Consider the following 19,207-nt stretch of genomic DNA (forward strand, 5'->3'; position numbering starts at 1 on the left):
GCCTGGTGGAGGATGCTTAACATCCTTCTTCCCTTCACTAAGGTGCAATCCAGGGACTAGATCTCTTCTAGATCTAGTCCTAATAGGTGTGTGATGAAGTAGGGACGCTTCCTGGATTAGGGCAGATGGCGTAACATCCGTTCATATGGAGCACACCTCCCCCACCTTCCCTCCCCCTCCCTTCCCAAATGTGAAAGTAAAGGTCTTGGACTTTCCAGACCTTATAATGAAGTGCAACTGAAGAGGGCAGAAGCAGAGGAGAGCCCATGAAGGGGGGCAGGACTTTAGCCATGATACCTCGGAGGTTTCCTCCACAGGGGGTTTTTCCTCTCCTCCGTGCTAAAGTCCATAACATAATTTCTCCTCTGGGTGGTTGCCGACCTCTCACTGTGCCTGGAGTGTGTGAGCTGATTTTGGTGGGGGGGAATGCGGCTGGCACGCTGGGTGAGCAGGAGAAATGGGCAACCGCCGATTGTCACTTCCTTCTGCTTGTTCACTGCTCTAGGTTGTGTCCTTTCTCCCCCTTCCCTCCTCCCTCCTTAATTGGCTTGCGTCCTCCAGACACAGTGAGTGCTTGGCAGACACCCAACCTCGTGCTTTCCCAGGCTGTAAATTGGGATACCACTTTCAATGGTATCTTTGACAAACAGCTCTTCCCATTGGGTGAGACCAATTGGCCTTGCCCATATACAGTAACTGGTGAGACCATTGCATTGACCCTGGCCCAAGTAACCGGTGAGGCCATTCCATTGGTCTTCGCCGGTTACTTTTTCAGCACAGTGAACAACCTCTTCCTTTTGTCACTTAATTGAGTTACCATCAACTCTGCCCTCTTCTTTTATTTAACATTTACAATAAAATGCAGTCGCCTTCACTTTAAAAAAACAAACAAAAAAATCATCTCCCAACAGCATAGCAAGATTTCGCCCTATGAGACGGTCTTTACTTGGATCCTATCTGTGACTACTATCTAACACATGCTATGCTGCGGCTTAAACTATTGTATGTCCCACAATACTTGACTGAAAATGTTTCATTATTGTCGTCGAGCATTCAGATTACCTTAATGCATGATTCCAACATTATGTCCCTTAGATGACCAAGAATAGGCTATACATTATTGTTCTTATGTTATACTGTTTCATGTTCCTTGCATGGGATATGTTCAGTTTCTATCACTATTATAGTGAATATGGGTATCTTAATGACTCATGTTTGTTTTATTGAAATATACAAAAATTCAATAAGAATTGTTGAAAACAAAATTAAGCTCTGGCATGCAGTTTTCATGGAAAGCATAATATGATTTTGTGTGTAATCTTTTGCTGTTAAACCTAACAAATAAAGTCCTTCTGATCTCTGTGATGCACTTCTGAGCTATAATTGGAGAATCTGCTCGCAAAGTAGGGGTTAATATGCACTTACTGCTTGTCTTATTCCTGACTCTGCCTTCCAGACCCCCTGATTGTTGCCTCCCCCCTACCTTTGTCCCCTTTCACCCATATAAGGGGCTGCAAGTCCAGTGTAGTCGCTATGTCTGATATAATTGGATTCTGCATTCTAATCCATCTGTAAAGTATGCACTGATTAAATTAGCCTAATAGATATTATTTCTTACATGACTGCATAATTTTGTCCTGATTGGTTCTGTGCTCCGCTAACGAGCTGCCCAATTTCCTGCGCTCTCTCCCTCTCTCTCCATAATGCCGCAGAGATTCCTTGCAGCCTCTTGCGCTGCTATTATCAGGGGAGGGGGCTGGGCAAAAGACATTTCTCAACACAATTGACCCGCTTTTCTCAGACAGGACAGGTGTGGGGAGTGTAGATTGTTTCACAGAGTAGTGGAGGCATGGAGATGCTTCTATGCTGAAACACAACCTTAGAAGGAATACAGACTGTAAACTTATATATTCAACCAAGTCTTCGTCTTTCAAAACACCCCAATGCTTGGAGTACTATGGCCACTCTGTTTACATATTTCTGTGTTACATTGGTTTTTCTTTTACTGATCCCTCACAACAAAGCCATCCTCTTGACTCTGTTTTTAATGAAGACTAAATATGAAATACTACTTACCTATGAATATTTTACTATCTGTATCCTTCAGGTGGACCCCTCCTCCAGACAACCTTAAAATCCTAAGCATAGATTGTGTGTTAACAGCTTGGTTACCTAGGACCTCAGTTTACACAGGCTACTGAACAATGGGTAGGATTAAAAAAAGCTCAGTCCCTGCAAGGCCCTGTTCACACTGGTTGCATTGGCGTGCACATTTCAGCATTGTATATAGTATGCAAATAGCAACAGCATCAGAAGTGCACAGAATGCTCTGACTGGCGTTCTCAGGGTCGGTTCACATTGGCCTTAAAAACGGTGTGTTTAGAGTAGCTAAACGGAATGGATCCTAGCGAAGATGAACGGACCCTATGTTAATCAATAGGATCCATTCACATTGCTCTGTTAGAACAGTTCCATTTGGCCCATTCTGCCGCACTGACCACAAGTTTGGGTCTGCATCGATTTTTCTGGATCGACTCATCCGGAACAGAGGGTCACAGATGGAAAACTGATGCCTTTTAAAAGCTGATCTGTTCCATGGATCAGTTTTTCACCTGTGCAAGTGTGAAGCAGGCCTAATATGCAATGTAGCAGTGTATTGTGATAACGCACAGCTGCACACATTTTTTGCCAAAATGCAGCGCTGAGCCATTCATTGTCAGTGAATGGGATCAGCACCGCAATGGAGAGCAACACAAATGCCGTGTGTCGTGTTGTACAACCATGGCTATCCTAACTAGATAAAATGTATGAAGGCTAAATCTGATAATGATGTAGCTACAGCAAATGACAGTCATAGACTATAAAGATAAGCCTAGTATTTACAGGATTACTACTTAATGTTGGGTTATGCACATTGTGATTTCCTGCTCGATCCACCGGAATTTATCCTGGTCAATCGATTATTTTGGACATGTTTGAGGGTTTCGATGGATACAGCCGTTGATTTTGCATACTTAACATGAGTATATCGACGGCTGTATCGATCGAGACCCGATTGAATATATCGGAAATAATCGATCAAGCGGGATATCGCAACGTGTGTACCCAGCATATGGCGTCTTGATGCCTACTGCACAATCACTCACAGGTTCAGAAAGTTGTCCCAGGGATCTATCGTAAGAGAACATACAGCCCAGTCTCATAGTCCGGGCTGTATGTTCTCTACCTCTTCCATGTCCTGTAGTCTCAACAGATAGTCTTAAGCATGGTACACGCCTTCAGTGTTTATTGGTAAATCACTGACCATTTTTACAACTTTCATGTAGTGTGAGGGTTCACCTAAACAATGCGTTCATAGTATTCAAAATCAGTTGACCCTAATAAATGGAGGTGGTAAAATTGGTGAGTGATTGGCCAATCAAAATTGAAGGCGTGTACCAGACTTTACCATCCACCTTCTCATTAATAACAGTATGCTTAAAATTCTCCTAATATACATATAAAACAAATTCTAATAACAAAAAACAATGATGATGATGAAAGGCTGCATATCGATATCTCCGCTCTACTTTTGCACCATCACCAGTCAATCTGCAAAACATTTACTTTCGATCCATGAATGCGTTATCCAACATAATGCTTCAATGGATGGAACAGAAATGCTTTGTGATGTTACTGCTGATGCTGGGCCAACAATAGAGAGAAGACTGTATATTATGTTGCATGTATGTATTATTGTGTACACCAGACCTGCTCACAGTGTTGTGCTTTCTATGTGCTGTGTGCCTGCTTCATCTCATTGTCTGAGATCTGTTGCAGCCATCGAGCGGGAACATGTGTCAGAGGACCCCCAACTATCTCGTAATAAGGCTAATAGATTGGCTTTATTTAATCATCAATGCCTGTACTGTTCTCTGAGCTCCATAAAACATTCCACAGGTTGGCAAAACACTGATCCTATTGATCAGGCACCTCTGGGATATTTATGTGCAGAGCCCCTGTAAGTACATAAATCCACAGATACCTCCCACCTCTCTGTGTGCTCTGTGCGTGAGCTTCGCAGTGCTGCAGGGCAGGCGGCTGAGCGGAGTCAGCAACACATCAATATCACACAGTCTCCGGACTTCCATGCATTCTGCTTAACGGCTTTTGTGGGCAAATCTGCTGCCTGGGAACATTATTGTCCATAATTCTTTATGGTGTTAAAGCATTTTGTTCTGCTTGTTACATAGACAAATTTTGGCTGAAACATTACATAGTGTGTATATATACTTTCTCGACAGAGTTTAATTTTCCTTGTGCTCACTGTAGCGTGTACTCCCCCTCCTATCAGTACTATCCCTTCCCTGCTTCCTCCACCCTTAGCAACCCAAGTCAGTTTAGAAAGCATGCAGCCCCCAGCCAGCCATCTGCTAAAGCACTTCCTGTGCCATAGACTGGGGTCTCCCCCTGCAGAGAGAGATTTCCCCCTTACATTGTCTACAGCTCTTCTACCAACTCCACTTCCTCCTGCTTCCTCTTTGCTGAAGACAGGATGGCACTGGGGCCACATTCCTTGCAGCTAGGACCACCTCCCCCTTCCTAGAAACAGCCACAAACAGGTGAAGTCTCTACCTACACTCACTGCATTCTCTTCATTATAGACACCGACAACTAATGCAGTTTGTATTTGGTAAAATCCTGCCAACCAGCACATCAGATGTTGTTCATAATCTCTAGTTTCACCAAACACAAGTGACTTGTGATACTGCTGCATGCATGAATCGGGGAAATATGATTGGCTTTTTTATGACACTGGTCTTTGTGTACGATCAGTTCCAGATGCCTGTAGTTTGGGTTGTTTTGAGGGTGAGGATAGTCAGGTGCAGCATAATGTGAGAGATGGTGAACTTTAGGACAGACCAGACCTAGCTTTGCAAGAGTTAGGCTCTGTTCACACTGTAACCCAGCAGATCTGTTGGATTGGCTTTGGTAATCAAGACGTGATCTGAACGCAAAGTCCTGTGCTGCACGATAATCCCCTGGTGCAGATGTGTCCTTAGACTATATTTTGTAGAAAGCATCTGCTCCAGATAAAGTTTGAGAGCCACCAGAGCCGTGTATCTGATGCACTGTCTGCTCAGGCTGCCCTGCTATCAAGCATTGTAGTGTGAACAGAGCCTCATGCTGGGTACACGGTAAGATTTTCTGTGCGATTTTCCGACCCGATCGTTTGTTCCAATCAATTCTGAACTTGATTCTGCACTCTTATCTTCGCTCGTTTTTTCTTATCTTTTTCCATTCACTTCTATGAGAAATCGAGCGCAGAATCAATCGGGAGTAATATCGGACATGAGTGATTTTATCAATCGGATCCATCTATCGCACGGAAAATCGTACCGTGTGTACCCAGCATAAGTGTCAGAAGCATGAGATTAGAGCTAGTGATAATTTGGCTGGTATTTGGGTGAGAGATTAGTTAGTGCTAGCCTTCATGTCTGTAGCTATTGTTATTATTGTTAAAGCAGCAGCTGGCTGATGGTGTAATGGTTAAGGGCTCTGCCTCTGACACAGGAGACCAGGGTTCGAATCTCGGCTCTGCCTGTTCAGTAAGCCAGCACTAATTCAGTAGGAGACCTTTGGCAAGTCTCCCTTACACTGCTACTGCCAATAGAGCGCGCCCTAGTGGCTGCTGCTCTGCTCTGGCGCTTTGAGTCCGCAAGGAGAAAAGCGCAATATAAATGTTATTTGTCTTGTCTTGTCTTGTCTTAAAATACAAAACCTCCAGTGAGCATGTTTTCCTCAGATTTACCCACTTTCTGTCAAGAGAATAAGCTAGCAAACTTCTCCCAACTGCAGGCACAGACTATAGAAAATCACTCAGAAAATGTTAACATTTCTATATCCTATGAAATACTAAAATAGCATTTTTTTCTCCTTTAGTTGAGTTTAGAAGGAGGATTGATGTGCTTCGGTCCCTGCTGTTTCTAAGTAATGCAGGCATGGACCAACTTTACCCAGCAGTGTGATCTACTATAATTAATTATGCCTTATAACTAGTGTTGGTGTTCAAATTTAGTATAGTGAATTTGAACACCTGAACACTCCTGTCCGCTGATGTTCAGCACCCAAACAAGTGGACTGAGCCAAGAGGAGTTCACTGGCCTGCGTGCCATGTTGGGCTTCATATGACTTAGATACTTTCTCCTTCCAAACTGGTTGCCTGGCAGTCCTGTTCTGGCATCAGTGGTGTCTTGTGGCTAATCCAGTCAGGTTTGAGTCAAAGCACCTAATCTGCATGCTTGTTCTGGGTCTATGGCTTAGAGTCACAGGATCAGGGGGACAGCCAGACAACTTGCATTATTTACATGGGAATAAATATGGCAACCTCTATATCACTGTCATCTCAGGTGACAGTGATATAGATTTAAAGGTGGCAATACACTCACCGATTTCTCCCGTCTATATACAGCTGATTCGATCACTCTGATCAAATTGGTGAGAAAACGGCACAGCATTTGGACTGAAATCTCTTGATTAGGTTGATAGGTCTGGACGGAAGATTTTGGTTATCAGTGGCGGATCGCAAGCGCAATCCTAGCAGCGCTCGATTAGACAACTGACAAAGCTACTCTGACCTGTCCGCCGCACTGCCCGGTCTCTGATTCTCCTCATCGGCTGCTCTGTCTTCTTCACTGCCGTGTCCCCGGATGCCTCTGTGACATAATGTAGAGAAGCTAAATACTAGAGGCCTATAGTGGTCACAGTGCCTATAGTGTCTGTCCCCTGCGTTACATCACACAGGCGCCTGTGGACATGTAAGTGAAAAAGACTGAGCAATTGGTGGGGAGAAGCAGAGACGGACAAGTGAGGACCGACTGGGGGGGGGAGGGGGGGGGGGGTAATCAAGAGGGAATGAAACAGATAGATCCCAGGGAGCCCATATCGACCAGTGTATCAGCCAGTGTATCAGCCAGTGTATGGCCACCTTAAGATGAATTTGATAGGTCCTATAAGTATTTTGGAAGAAGTAATTTATTTATGCTAGCAATAACAATAGTGCTGTGCTCTGTACAACAGGAACCAAATTATGCATTAGCGAAACCAGTTAGCAGTTAAGCAGCTACATTGGTGGCTTCTAGCCTAGGGTGATTGGAATCTTTGTGCACTTCCTGTGGTTTCCTCAGTTTCAGTTGGTGAATAAGATATTGGATGCTTTACCAGCTACCTGAGCAATTCATTGCTTAATGACCCATGATTAGGGGAAGAGTGGCAGGTCCTTCACCTCATTTAAGGAAAAGTTTTAAAAAAACATACTTGAAATGCTTTGACTGTCTTTATTGGATTGTCCCACCTGCAAGTCCTTGTAATGTATCCCCAGTTTCCGTTGTGATGTGCTAACAGCTCATTGTCATTCCTTGCCAGGGGAGATGAGGGGTCGCTCCTGGGTCGCTCTGCATGTACAGGAAACCTCGGAAGGATAATCCAGATTAACTCTCTGAAGAAGCTGTTTACACAGAGGGATTAGAAGCAGATTAAAGCTAACCTGACACTAGATTACCTCCAAAAATGTAAACACAGCCAGGGGTCCTGACACATAGACCTTCCCCCCCTCAGCAGGCGCTCCACGATAAATGGAGAAAGGGATTAGCCCACTGATCACTATTAGAGCCAAACAAGTCAATTGAATGGCAGAAGACAGGAGTAGGTGACCTGATATGTATCACTACATCTGAAGCACTTTGGGAATCATAGTTCAGAAATATGAAACTGAGCCAGATATTGGCAAACACTTGTATGATGAACACTTTGAAGAGAAAAGAGAGACTTGGTCAGAAAAATTTTGTGAGTTTTGGGCAGACTAGGGCACAAATCGTTGCCATGGAAATAAGAGAAAAGATACCTAACACCAAACTGTGTAGGGGAATGCAGCGAATGGATAAAGTCCAACATGTCCAATTGCTTTTTCACTGAGCACAGTGTGGCTAAGAGGTCAGAGGATACCCATTCAGACATCATTAATGTGAAAACACCTACTGTTGTCAGCACTTCCAGAATCGTAAACTGCTAAAAAATGCTCATAGATTATAGAGCATTTTAGTTGCTTGTCTTTGGGTGACACTGTACCCACAATCAGAGCACAGATGCCCTTGTATCTGGGGTGAGCTGCCAGTCTTTTCCTGCAAGGAGGGGACATAGAGAGACATGCAGCAGACATTACAATACAAGTCAACTGAGCAGTACCTAACTCATGGGTCACTAATGCTAGGTACACACAATGCAATTTTCTGACAGATTTACTGTCCGATCGATTATTTCCAACATGTCCGATCTGATTTCCGATCGTTTTTTCCGATCGATTTTCCATTAAAGTCTATGAAAAATCGTTCTGAAAAAACGATCATAAATCAGATCAAAATTGTTGAAAATAATCGCTGTGACAGTAAGGGCTTGATTCAGAAAAGGGTGCTAAGTGTTAGCACGCCAGTGAAAAGCCACTTTGCATGTAGCAAACTACTTAGCACTGTAGTTAGCACATGTAAACTACTTAGCACCGTAGTTAGCACATGTAAACTACTTAGCACCCTAGTTTTTTTTTTTAAAAATCAGTGTTTATTCAACAGAGAAAAGGAACATATGACAGAATATGCAGTGTAGCAGTGCACCTCCTAACTTTTCCAACAGTAGCTTCAGCATCAATTATCACTGTGGAAGATGAGAGGTATTGTTAACAATAATATAATGATCGTCACATAATATATAGAGCTCAGATTGAATTTAAATTTCCAAATATTCTATCTTTTACAAGAGGGGTATCTAGCCATGGAGCTTAGCACCCTAGTTAGCACGGTGCTAAGTAGTAGTTTGCATGTCCTAACATGGGTGCTAAGTAGTTTGCATGTGCTAACTACGGTGCTAAGTTTGCATGTGCTAACTACAGTGCTAAGTAGTTTGTATGTGCTAACTACTTAGCACCCTAGTTAGCACACCTAAATCCTTTAGGTGTGCTAACTGGGTTAGCACCGTTTACTGAATCGAGCCCTAAATCTGCCAGAAAATTGCATCATGTGTACCTAGCATAAAGGGGAGACTGGTGATGTCAAGGAACACCTGTACTCTCCCTGCATTCTGCCTGGGCCATGTACAAATGATCAATTACTGTGTTCCAGAACAATTGTTGGTAATCATTGCAAATAACAGATTTAGGATTATTCGCCATAGGGACAAGGCTCCTTGCCTACTGCCAAGTATCCTGTTCTTCCTATGGGAGGGGACATTGAGCTGTGGATGAGTGTGTGGTACTGGCTTCCAGAAGAACAATAGAAAATAGTTGTGCTTGGCTGTCATCTGGTAATCTGCTTTATTCATGTACTCATGGTTACGGGACTGTTGTATTGAGAGTTTTTGCGCAAGACACTAATAAATGATGGTCCTTAAAAAGAAAATTCTAGTGTCTGTCTGTACCTTTATGCTAGGTACACACCATACAATTTTCTGGCAGACTTACCTGCCAGATCGATTATTTCCAACATGTTTTTTTTTTATTTTTGTATCAATCTGGCAGGAAAATCTGCCAGAAACTTGTATGGTGTGTATCTAGCATATCAGAAATCGGAAACGTTTATTTCGCCAAGCATGACTGGGTCCTGCCTGGAATTGGGTTTGGCACAGTACAGTACATACGCAGCTCGAAAAAACATAGTTACAAAAGATAGGTTTACGTATGCAGTTAATAGAGCTAGAAAGGAGAAACAGAACAAAAACACAGTATACAACACAGATCAAAAATCACAGCATGCATAAAAAGTGCGCAAAAAGTACACCAAAATGTGCATGGGGGAGATCGAACAGTTAGTCTGGAGAGCAGGTTGACTGGGGGGGCAGTATGTGAAGGGAGTTCAGGAGGCTGACAGCTGAGGGAAAAAAAAGAGTTTCTGTGTCTGGTGGTTCGGGTTGGGATGGCCCGTAGCCTCCGGCCTAGTGGATGTGAGCTGAAGAAGCAATGACCTGGGTGAGAGGGGTCGCTGGCAATCTTAAGTGCCCTAGTGCGCATTCTTGAGCTGTATAGGAGGGCCAGTGAGGGTAGGGGCATACCAATGATCTTTTCCGCCGACCTTATGACCCTCTGTAGTTTATTCCTGTCATCAGTGGTTGCTCCAGCATACCAGACCAAGATGGAAGAGCAGAGGATCGACTCTGTGGTGGCGGAGTAGAAGCATGTAAGGATCTCTTGGGTCATGCCGAACTTTTTTAGTTGCCGGAGGAAAAAGAGCCTCTGCTGGGCTTTCCGCTGGATGGCCATGATGTTGGGTCGCCAGCTGAGCCCACTGGAAATGGTGGTGCCCAGGAGGCGGCCGCAGGGTACTCTGGCCACCTCAGTGCCGTCGATGTAAAGTGGAGGTGGGGTGTGGGCAGACTTCCTGAAGTCAATGAATAGTTCGACAGTTTTCGCAGTATTGAGCACTAGCCTGTTCTCCTTGCACCAGTGACAGATTCTCTCTACCTGCTGACAGTACTCCTGGACGTTGTCCTTGGTGATGAGGCCGACATGGGTGGTGTCATCAGCGAACTTAATGACCTTAACGGAGTCTGCCGTTGACCTGCACTTATTCGTATAAAGGGAGAACAGCAGTGGAGACAGGACGCAGCCCTGGGGTGCCCCCGTGTTGGTGACCATTTCTTGTGAATAGATGGTCCCCAGCTTAACGACCTGGGTCCTATTGGAGAGGAAGTCCATGATCCAGTTGCACAGGGTAGGATGAACCCCTAGTATGTCAAGGTCTTCCAGGAGAATGCATGGGCAGATGGTATTGAAGGCAGAGCTAAAATCCAGCAGTAATATTCTGGCATATGTGTTTGGTCTGTCCAGGTGGTCGTAGATGTGCTCCAGTCTGATATTTATGGCATCATCAGTGGACCTATTTGCCCTGTAGGCGAATTGGAAGGAGTCTAGCGGGGGCAAAGTGGAGAGCTTAAGGATAGATAGGACCACCTTCTCCAGGGTCTTTATGATAACCGATGTCAGGGCCACGGATCTAAAGTTGTTAAGGTCAGAGACCCCCTGTTTCTTAGGAATGGGTATGATGGTAGACCTCAAGAAACATGCTGGGACCTTTCCATCCTCCAGAGACTTGGAGAAGATAGCAGAGAGGATGGGGGAAATTTGCCGTGCACAGGTTTTAAGACAGGCTGGAGACACGCCATCGGGGCCCGAGGCTTTCCTGGCATTTAGTGTGGATAGGAGGCGCAGGACATTGGCCTTGCTCGCCTCCAAAGAGGGTGTGCCGATGTACTTGGGGGCTGAGGAGGGGGTGGGTGGAGGCAGGTGTCGTTCTGCAGCTGCCTGGCTCTCAAATCTGCAGTAGAATTTGTTGAGTTCTGCAGCTAGTTATGGGCTGGGTGATGCATGTTGGGGGGGAGACTTGTAGTTGGTGGCAGCCTTGAACCCTTTCCATACAGCCTGTGAGTCATTCGAGCGTAGGTTGTCCTTCAGCCTCTTAGCAAACTCCCTTTTGGCAGCTCTCAGTTCCCGATTAAGGTCATTTCTCGCCCTCCTTTAGTCCTCCAGGTTGCCTGACTTGTGTGCCACTTCCTTGAACTTCCGCAGTTGCCGTAGTTTGTTGGAGAACCACGGTTTGTTGTTCGGGTAGACCTTGAAGGATTTGGTCGGCACGCAAGAGTCTTCACAGAAGCTGATGTATGAGGTAACATTCTCTGCCCACTCATCCAGGTTATGTGCTTCAAGGGACTTCCAGTCAGTGCAGTCGAAGCAGGCTTGAGGTTGGAGATTGGCCTTGCTTGACCACACTTTGGCGGACTTCAGTACTGGTTTTGCCGTTTCCAGGCGCCTCCTGTAGGTAGGGATGAGATGAATGAGGCAGTGGTCGGAGGAGCCCAGTGCTGCCCATGGGACAGCTTTGTATGCGTCCTTTAGTGCTGTGTAGCAGTGGTCCAGGGTGTTTGGGCCCCTAGTGGGGCAGGTCACATGCTGGTGATAGCGTGGCATCTCTTTACGGAGGTTGGCCTTATTGAAGTCACCCATGACGATAAACAGTGAGTCAGGGAGGGATGTTTCCCACTGTGAGAGGATATCGCTGAGATCGATCAGAGCGGTTTTGACGTCAGCATCAGGGGGGATGTATACACTGACTAGAACATAGGAGGAGAACTCACGTGGTGAGTATGGTGGCCTGCAGTTGACGAGCACAAGTTCTAGGTCTGGGGAGCACTTCTTGTCGAGTAACACTCCATCTATGCCATTCTGGATAAACCCATGTCTTTTCTACAAACAAAGAAGTGCCTATATGACTGAGAATTGTATCAGATAGCAGCGACTCGTGCACAGTAGGCTGCAGAATCCTGTGACTTGTTCCTGTATCTCTTCTTAATACTGACATCTCTTGAGTGCAAATTAAACAATTCTTTTTACTCATCACCTGTGTCTGATAAATCCTCTGTGTAACTGAGGTATAGGAAGGATTTTGTAAATTGCCTTGTATAAATGAAGACAGTTTAGGGTGCTCCCAACTTCAGATTAGCTGAGTTGTGCAGATTTTTTGAGAGGGTGTTTAATCAAGATTGCAACAGACAGAAAGCCATATTTAGATTTTTTTCCCAAACAAATCTTAGATATGCTTTATTTACTCTTTCTAGCAGGAGAATGAAATGGAGGTCGGGCAGATTGGGAGACTGTCCATACTTTTGATCCTTTATAAAATGGCCCATTTACTGTCACCTTGTAGGGCTGGTTCACACTTTGGCAATTCTTCAGCAATTTGCTGATCGCCGGCGATCAGCAATGCGCTGCAACAATGTATCCCTATGGATACATTCATACTGCAGCGGTTGCGATTTTTATTCATCACAAACGGGCTGCATGCAGCGTTTTGGGTGCGATTGCTCTGTGATTCCCGTTCAAGCGTGTATCGTGAGATTTTGCCCGCAAATCGCGATCACGAAGCCAAACGTGATGGCGGGCAAAGCGCCGAGTGTGAACCGGCCCGTACAGCTGCATGTGGCGGTGGTTGGCAATATAATTTTGTGCCTTTTTATTGGCGTAAGTATACTGGTGTAATGTGCCTTTGCTGACCTTCGTTTGGACCTTGTGGGCCATTTGACATTTAATCCATCATTGTTACCTGGCTGACCAATAGCAGACTGGAAGAACATGTCTGCCCTCTCACTGAAGCAATGAATGCAGTTGGTTGCTGGTGTTGACCGAAGGCCAAACCCTTAGTGGAAAAGACTTGTGTACCCTCTTTGAATTTGTATATATACTATCACCTTTTAAGCTTGGAATACATTGTACAATATCTGTTATCTAATTAATTGTATCCATTTAAAAAGAAGGTAGGTTGGTGCCTCTTCTGCTGAGAATCTAGCGTGTACAGAGGCCCCTGACCCTCCTCAGGCGTACATTTCAAATGGCCGCGGCTAAATTTCGGCGCAGGGTGAAGCCAAAAGAATCTCACCTTGCTTCAGGCAAACTTCAGGCTATTTCCACTCAGAGTTGTCACAACTCGGGGGCGACATGTAATTCAGGCATTGACTATTGCTGTCGGCCGAATTACCTTTTTTTATCTAATTTGAGCTTTGGTTATTAGTCACTGAGCGTCGCTATAGCCGTAATTCTTATTACAGCCTATGACAGCACCCAAAGCGATGCTCCGAAATTAGTTGATTCGCTCCTCGGTGCCTCGGCCCGTGATCAGCCAAGCAGATCATCTCAGCCGAGGGCGTTGTGCTTGTGCGCCATTCTGTTAGCCCTCCTCCCCCCTCAAAGCAACAGAACGCATCACTAAACTGAAGGCTAGCAATGCATCTGCAAAGCCTGGAGGTTAGAGTCCAAGCACTCCCGGGCGACAGTACATGTGTACAAGGCTTTATGAATCAGCCTCTTTAATTTAAATTCTATCTATCTCAGCAGCTACTGCCTTTCCTTAAAGTGTACCTGAGATTACCGTAATTAAAGGAAAGCAATTATATGTACCTAGGGCTTCCTGCAGCCCCCTTCAGGCAGTGGTTCCAATGCTGTCCTCCCAGGCAGCTTCCATCCTCTGCTAGCCATCTCGGTGGATCCTCCTGTTGGCGGATGCCCCTATCGTGCTCTTGGCTGTACCGCACTTGCGCAGTACAGCATGACTGGAGGGTTTACCAAGAAGGCTAGCGGAAGATCAAAGTGGCCCGGCAGCACGGTGAGGGAGCCCACGTCATGGCCTGAAGGGGGCTGGAGGAAGCCCCAGGTACGTTTAAATGCTGTGCTTGTCTAATGCTGGGAACACACGATACATTTTTCTGCTCGATTTTCCACCCAATCGTTCTTTCTGCTCGATTCTGCACTCGATTCTCTTATCTTCCACTTGTTTTTCTTATCCTTTTCCATTCACTTCTATGAGAAATCGAGCGCAAAATCGATCGGAAGGAATATCGGACATGTCGGGAATTATCTATCGAATCCATCTATCGAGCGGAAAAACGTATCGTGTGTATCCAGCATTAGGTTTCCGGTAATGAGTTAAAGAATCCTCATTCATGGTAATACAGTTCTTTGTTTAAATTCAGAAAATAGACTCTGATTTACTTTCCTTTTTCACAATGAACTTTGTCCCATTCGTGGCAATGTAATATTATGTGTATTATCAGCATAACGGTGGTATTTCTTCTAACAATATTTCATTTCTTTCTTAACAGAGAGGAGAAGGAACGCTGGATTCGTGCAAAGTATGAGCAGAAACTGTTTTTGGCCTCCCTGCTATGCCGGGACCTGCCCATAGGGCAGCAGTTACTGCGAGCCACAGCAGAGGAGGACTTGCGGGCAGTGATCCTGCTTCTGGCACACGGCTCCCGGGAGGAGGTGAACGAGACGTGTGGGGAAGGAGACAGGCGCACAGCCTTGCATCTAGCATGTCGCAAGGGAAACGTGGTACTTGTGCAACTGCTTATATGGGTAAGTTGTGAAAAACACACACTAAGCTGCCACGTGTATGGATGCCAGTCTGCAGACACATGCTGTGGGTACACACTATGAGATTTTCTGGCTGATTTACTGTCAGATCGATTATTTCCAACATGTTCGATCGATTTCCGACCATTTTCCGAGTGATTTACTATTGAAGTAAACTGAAATCGATCGGGAAATGCTCGGAAATCGATCGGAAAGCTGATCGGACATGTTGGAAATAATCGATCTGACAGTAAATTGGCCAGAAAATCTCATAGTGTGTACCTAGCATAAAGGTCTGTACACACGCCGGACTGGAGGCAACGACGGGTCCGTCGTCACCTCCGGCTGGGTGGGCATTCCAACGACAGTCCGGCGTGTGTACGCACTGTCGGCGGACTGATACAGCGGTTTCTGAGTGATCCGCCTTTAGGCAGTACACCTTTATCATTAGTGCGAATTATATTAGATAAGATCCCTGCTGGTGTCTGATTTAATTAATTGGTTCAAAGTCTCGAGCAGGTAAATGATCAATATTATGTAAATGTTGATCATTTACCAGATCAAGTAGTGTATGGTGGCCTTTTATATAAACGATGGCCGTTTATATAAATGGTGGCCGTTTATATAAATGATTGTTATCCATTTGTCCAAGTTAGGTGATGCGCAAGTTAGGTGATACGTTTAAAATAAACCAAGCACGATTTTCAGCACCCAGGGCATCTCATTCGCACATGAAAAATGCATGCCAACAATATGTCTCATTATAAAAATAAACTTCAATTTTACCTTTTATTTTACATTTAAAGTTTAGCACTTAGATTTTATTAGCCTACTTCAGCAGGCCTGTGGTCCAGCCCGTCCGTCTGCAGAGATTTCAGACAGCTGAGAACTTAGTAATTGTTTTATTGTACTCATTAGCAAGAAGTCAACAATACCTTTTCATCAACAAATGGGGTGGGTAATTAGGACAATTTTTTAAAAGAGCTTATCTACAGGGAATGTGAGACGATATCATCTATGACCTCTGTATATACGGATGGCGAGAAGGGGAGGGGGAAACATGGCAGCTCCTGTAGCTATTACAAGCCAGGAGAAATTCCAGGGAAAGAAAGGGTGCTTTGTTCCCTTTAAGCTTACTTAAAGACCCCAAATGTGCGTTCACCTCAAAGGTGCTTGCACAGTACACACTGGCATTTTGGCTGTGTTAAAATGTTTTTAGAAGGATAAATTCTCTTCTGAAATATTTTTGAAAGAGACTGATGGTTGCATGTGTCCATTGGAAATACTGCAAGATATCAGGCCGACATGCTTGATCGGGTGCACGGCCATAACGGCGTGCAATATCGGGATGGACGATGAATCCAACACCCCCCCCCCCCCCTCTCAAGTGTCAAACGTGCCCCGTGAGTGAATACTTTACCTGTCGGTGTCCACCGCTGGTTCCATCTTCGATTCACACACACGTGTCCCTTGTGGCTGCCGGTGTATACGTGAGCGCGTGTGACATCGCACAAGCGCCCATGTTACACTGGGGACCACATGGGGTTCATGTATGTGGACAAAGCCAGCAGCAGACACCGACAGGTAAAGTATTCACTCACAGGGCACCAGGGGGCACATTTCAAACTGGGGGGACAGAGTCGGGTGTCGAGGCTGCGGATGTGCCTATTCAGGCTTAAATTGATCTGGAATCCCACAGTGTATGGGCAGGAAACCTATCTCTCTTCGATCAGATTAGATCAGAGAGAGATCTGTCTCTTGGTTGATCTGCCAACGATGTATGGGCATCTTTAATGTTTCTGGTATCTCTCAGATTTTAATTATTGTTTATTTTCTCAGCCTAATGACGGCCTGCATTATGTGCATTGGAAGCTCTTTGGGCCTCATTGAGAGATCACAGCCACAGCTTTCAAGTTCAGATTTTTTTTATTTAAGATTAGCTGTTGACCCTTTACCTGCCTTATGAGGGAACTGCTGACACCCAAGCACTGAACAGCTTGTCATTCGATTGTCCAGTTGTTTTTGGTCCCTTGAAAATTAGAGGACTACATATAAAAAAAACTGCTATAGTACTGTTCACTCAAGTGGGATGTGAATACTTTCAAGTCAAAACTTTATTGATGAGCAAATATTTACAGGACACAGGATAATGTCTGTTTTGAAGTTTTTTTTACTCAATCATTGCAATGCTCCAGCCTTGGGGTCAGTGATTTCAATAATTCATCTTCCACTTATCAGGAGAAGTCACCATAGGGACACTGGAGACAGACCCACCATTAGAAGTTACTGTTACAAGAATACAGGGTATGTGCTAGGCATGGTTCCCACTTGCCCCTTGTAGTGTCTGCTCCAATGGTCCGGCTGTAGCCCAGGACAGATGGGTCACCTCCATAGGCCATATGGGGAAACGCATTAGCCTGCCCATAATTATCGCAGACTGCAGAAGAACAGTCCTCTTTCCGCAACAGATCCCACACATCCATTGCAGAGTGAGGCCTCTTGCACACTACATGCAATTCTGTTTTTTTTTTTATCTGATCCAATTTTTGGTTCCAATTAAAATACGTACTGTGTGCTGCTACGTTTTTTAATCGGAATAGAAAATCGGACGCATAAAAAATTGGAATCGCATGTAGTGTGCAAGAGGCCCGACAAGGGTAAACTGCTCCTATTTTATAAAATAGGAGTCATTCACTGTCCGTTTAGCAATGAGCAGAGAACTGACAAAAAAATGTCAGTTCTTCAGTCAAGAGGGAACAGAGCGTTATGCTGAAACAGAAAGAGTAGGCTGGCACTAAATACTGCTTATATCAGGGTGTAACTCAATAACTGTTTTCTGACTTGTGCTCCAAAGTTCTGCAGAAAAGAGCAAAACGACTGGACAACAGATCCGATGCAACACCTTTATTGAAGTTGCAGACATGCCAGTGTAAATAGTAATTGGGGTTACAAGATCAGCCTATCACTGACCCTCACTGATAAGAAATTCTCCTTTTATCTATTTCTTGCCCTCAAAAGCCATTTTCTGCAAGGAAAGTGTTTTATAGTTGGAATTTCAATGAGGGTCACACTGTAGTCGCTTCCTGTCTGTGTCAGGACTGAGTCAGCCACTTACATATCTGATATTTAACGCTTTCAGGCAGAGAAAGAAAAAAAAACACAGCATAGTTATTTGTGTGCTAGGCACTGTACATACACATGTCTACCTCATCATGTCACATGTCACTTCAGGTATCCTTTAAGAAGAAGCCCATCACCCCTGTTGGTGCATTCATACACTCCAAGTAGCAGCAGGCTGCACTGACTGGAGGTCAGCAAAAAAAAAAAAGATCCAGGCCTTTATTTACATGAATAAATCAGCACAGCCAGCGTGAAATAAATTTGTCATAAATACACTTATAATAAATGATCCAGCAAACTCATAGGTCTGACCATCTCATGAGGATCATTTGTAAGGAGTGTGTGTTTTTCTGGCATAGTTATTACAAAAAATTGATTGCATTTAAACACAAGTAAGATACTCAGTTAGTATAAGCATTTTTTATTAATTCTGTCATTTGGTTATATTAACTCTCTCTTTTTCTCCTCAGTACGGAGTGGATGTAATGGCACGGGACTTCCATGGGAACACGGCGTTGGCATATGCTAAGCAAGCTGTCACCCCCGAGGTGCGGGAGCTCCTGTTACAATATGGCTGTCCTGATGAACAATTTGTGCTCATGGCCACACCTAACCTTACTCGAAAAAACAATCGCAACAATAACAGCAACACAGGAGGTGGAGGCCTGATGCCCACCTTAATCTAAAACAGACCACGTGGAAAGGCGACAGACTGGAGCACCGCTCACCTCTCGCACCACAAGGGGAGGAGTCAGGAATGACATGGGAGGTGTAAAAGCACTGAGTGCAGAACAAGGGGAGAAGAGACTGAACCTCCACAAGCATTTTGGGAGGCAGGAAGAAAAAAAAATAACAAAAAAGAGGGAGGAAGGGAGGTAGAGAGCTGTCAGTTATGTGCACATTTCACCTCTACCCCAGCAGAACACTTAGGCTCTGCTCTCATCTGACAAGCACTGCTCCACATAAATCACACGCAGGCACTGAGTTTGTCAGGTTTGAGGCTCCAATGATGCTATGTGTCAAATCACTTGGAGCTAATCTGTCCTCAGAGAATGCTGGCTTCATTACACTTGTATAGTTGAGTTCCCTCAGCCTGTACCGCTGTTTAATAGGACATGATTACTCATCATGTAGAAGGGAGCATATTAGCTGAGGAGGAAGCTC

The 19,207-nt window shown here is 44.7% G+C and overlaps 1 protein-coding gene across 8 annotated transcripts in view; it reads left to right on the top strand.

Annotated features, from left to right (window-relative positions):
- AGAP1 (ArfGAP with GTPase domain, ankyrin repeat and PH domain 1) overlaps positions 1-18,915 on the top strand; it is a 589,384-nt gene extending 570,469 nt beyond the window's left edge. For all 8 annotated transcript variants that reach the window (XM_068245326.1, XM_068245327.1, XM_068245325.1 and 5 more), the window contains 2 exons: positions 14,671-14,926; positions 18,514-18,915. In XM_068245326.1, coding sequence (XP_068101427.1) covers positions 14,671-14,926; positions 18,514-18,729 — 472 coding nt within the window. In that variant the 3' untranslated portion in view covers positions 18,730-18,915. The remainder of the gene's footprint in view (positions 1-14,670; positions 14,927-18,513) is intronic.
- Positions 18,916-19,207: the final 292 nt, after the last annotated feature.

Source organism: Hyperolius riggenbachi, chromosome 7 (genome assembly GCF_040937935.1).
Source record: "Hyperolius riggenbachi isolate aHypRig1 chromosome 7, aHypRig1.pri, whole genome shotgun sequence".
NCBI classification, from domain to species: domain Eukaryota; kingdom Metazoa; phylum Chordata; class Amphibia; order Anura; family Hyperoliidae; genus Hyperolius; species Hyperolius riggenbachi.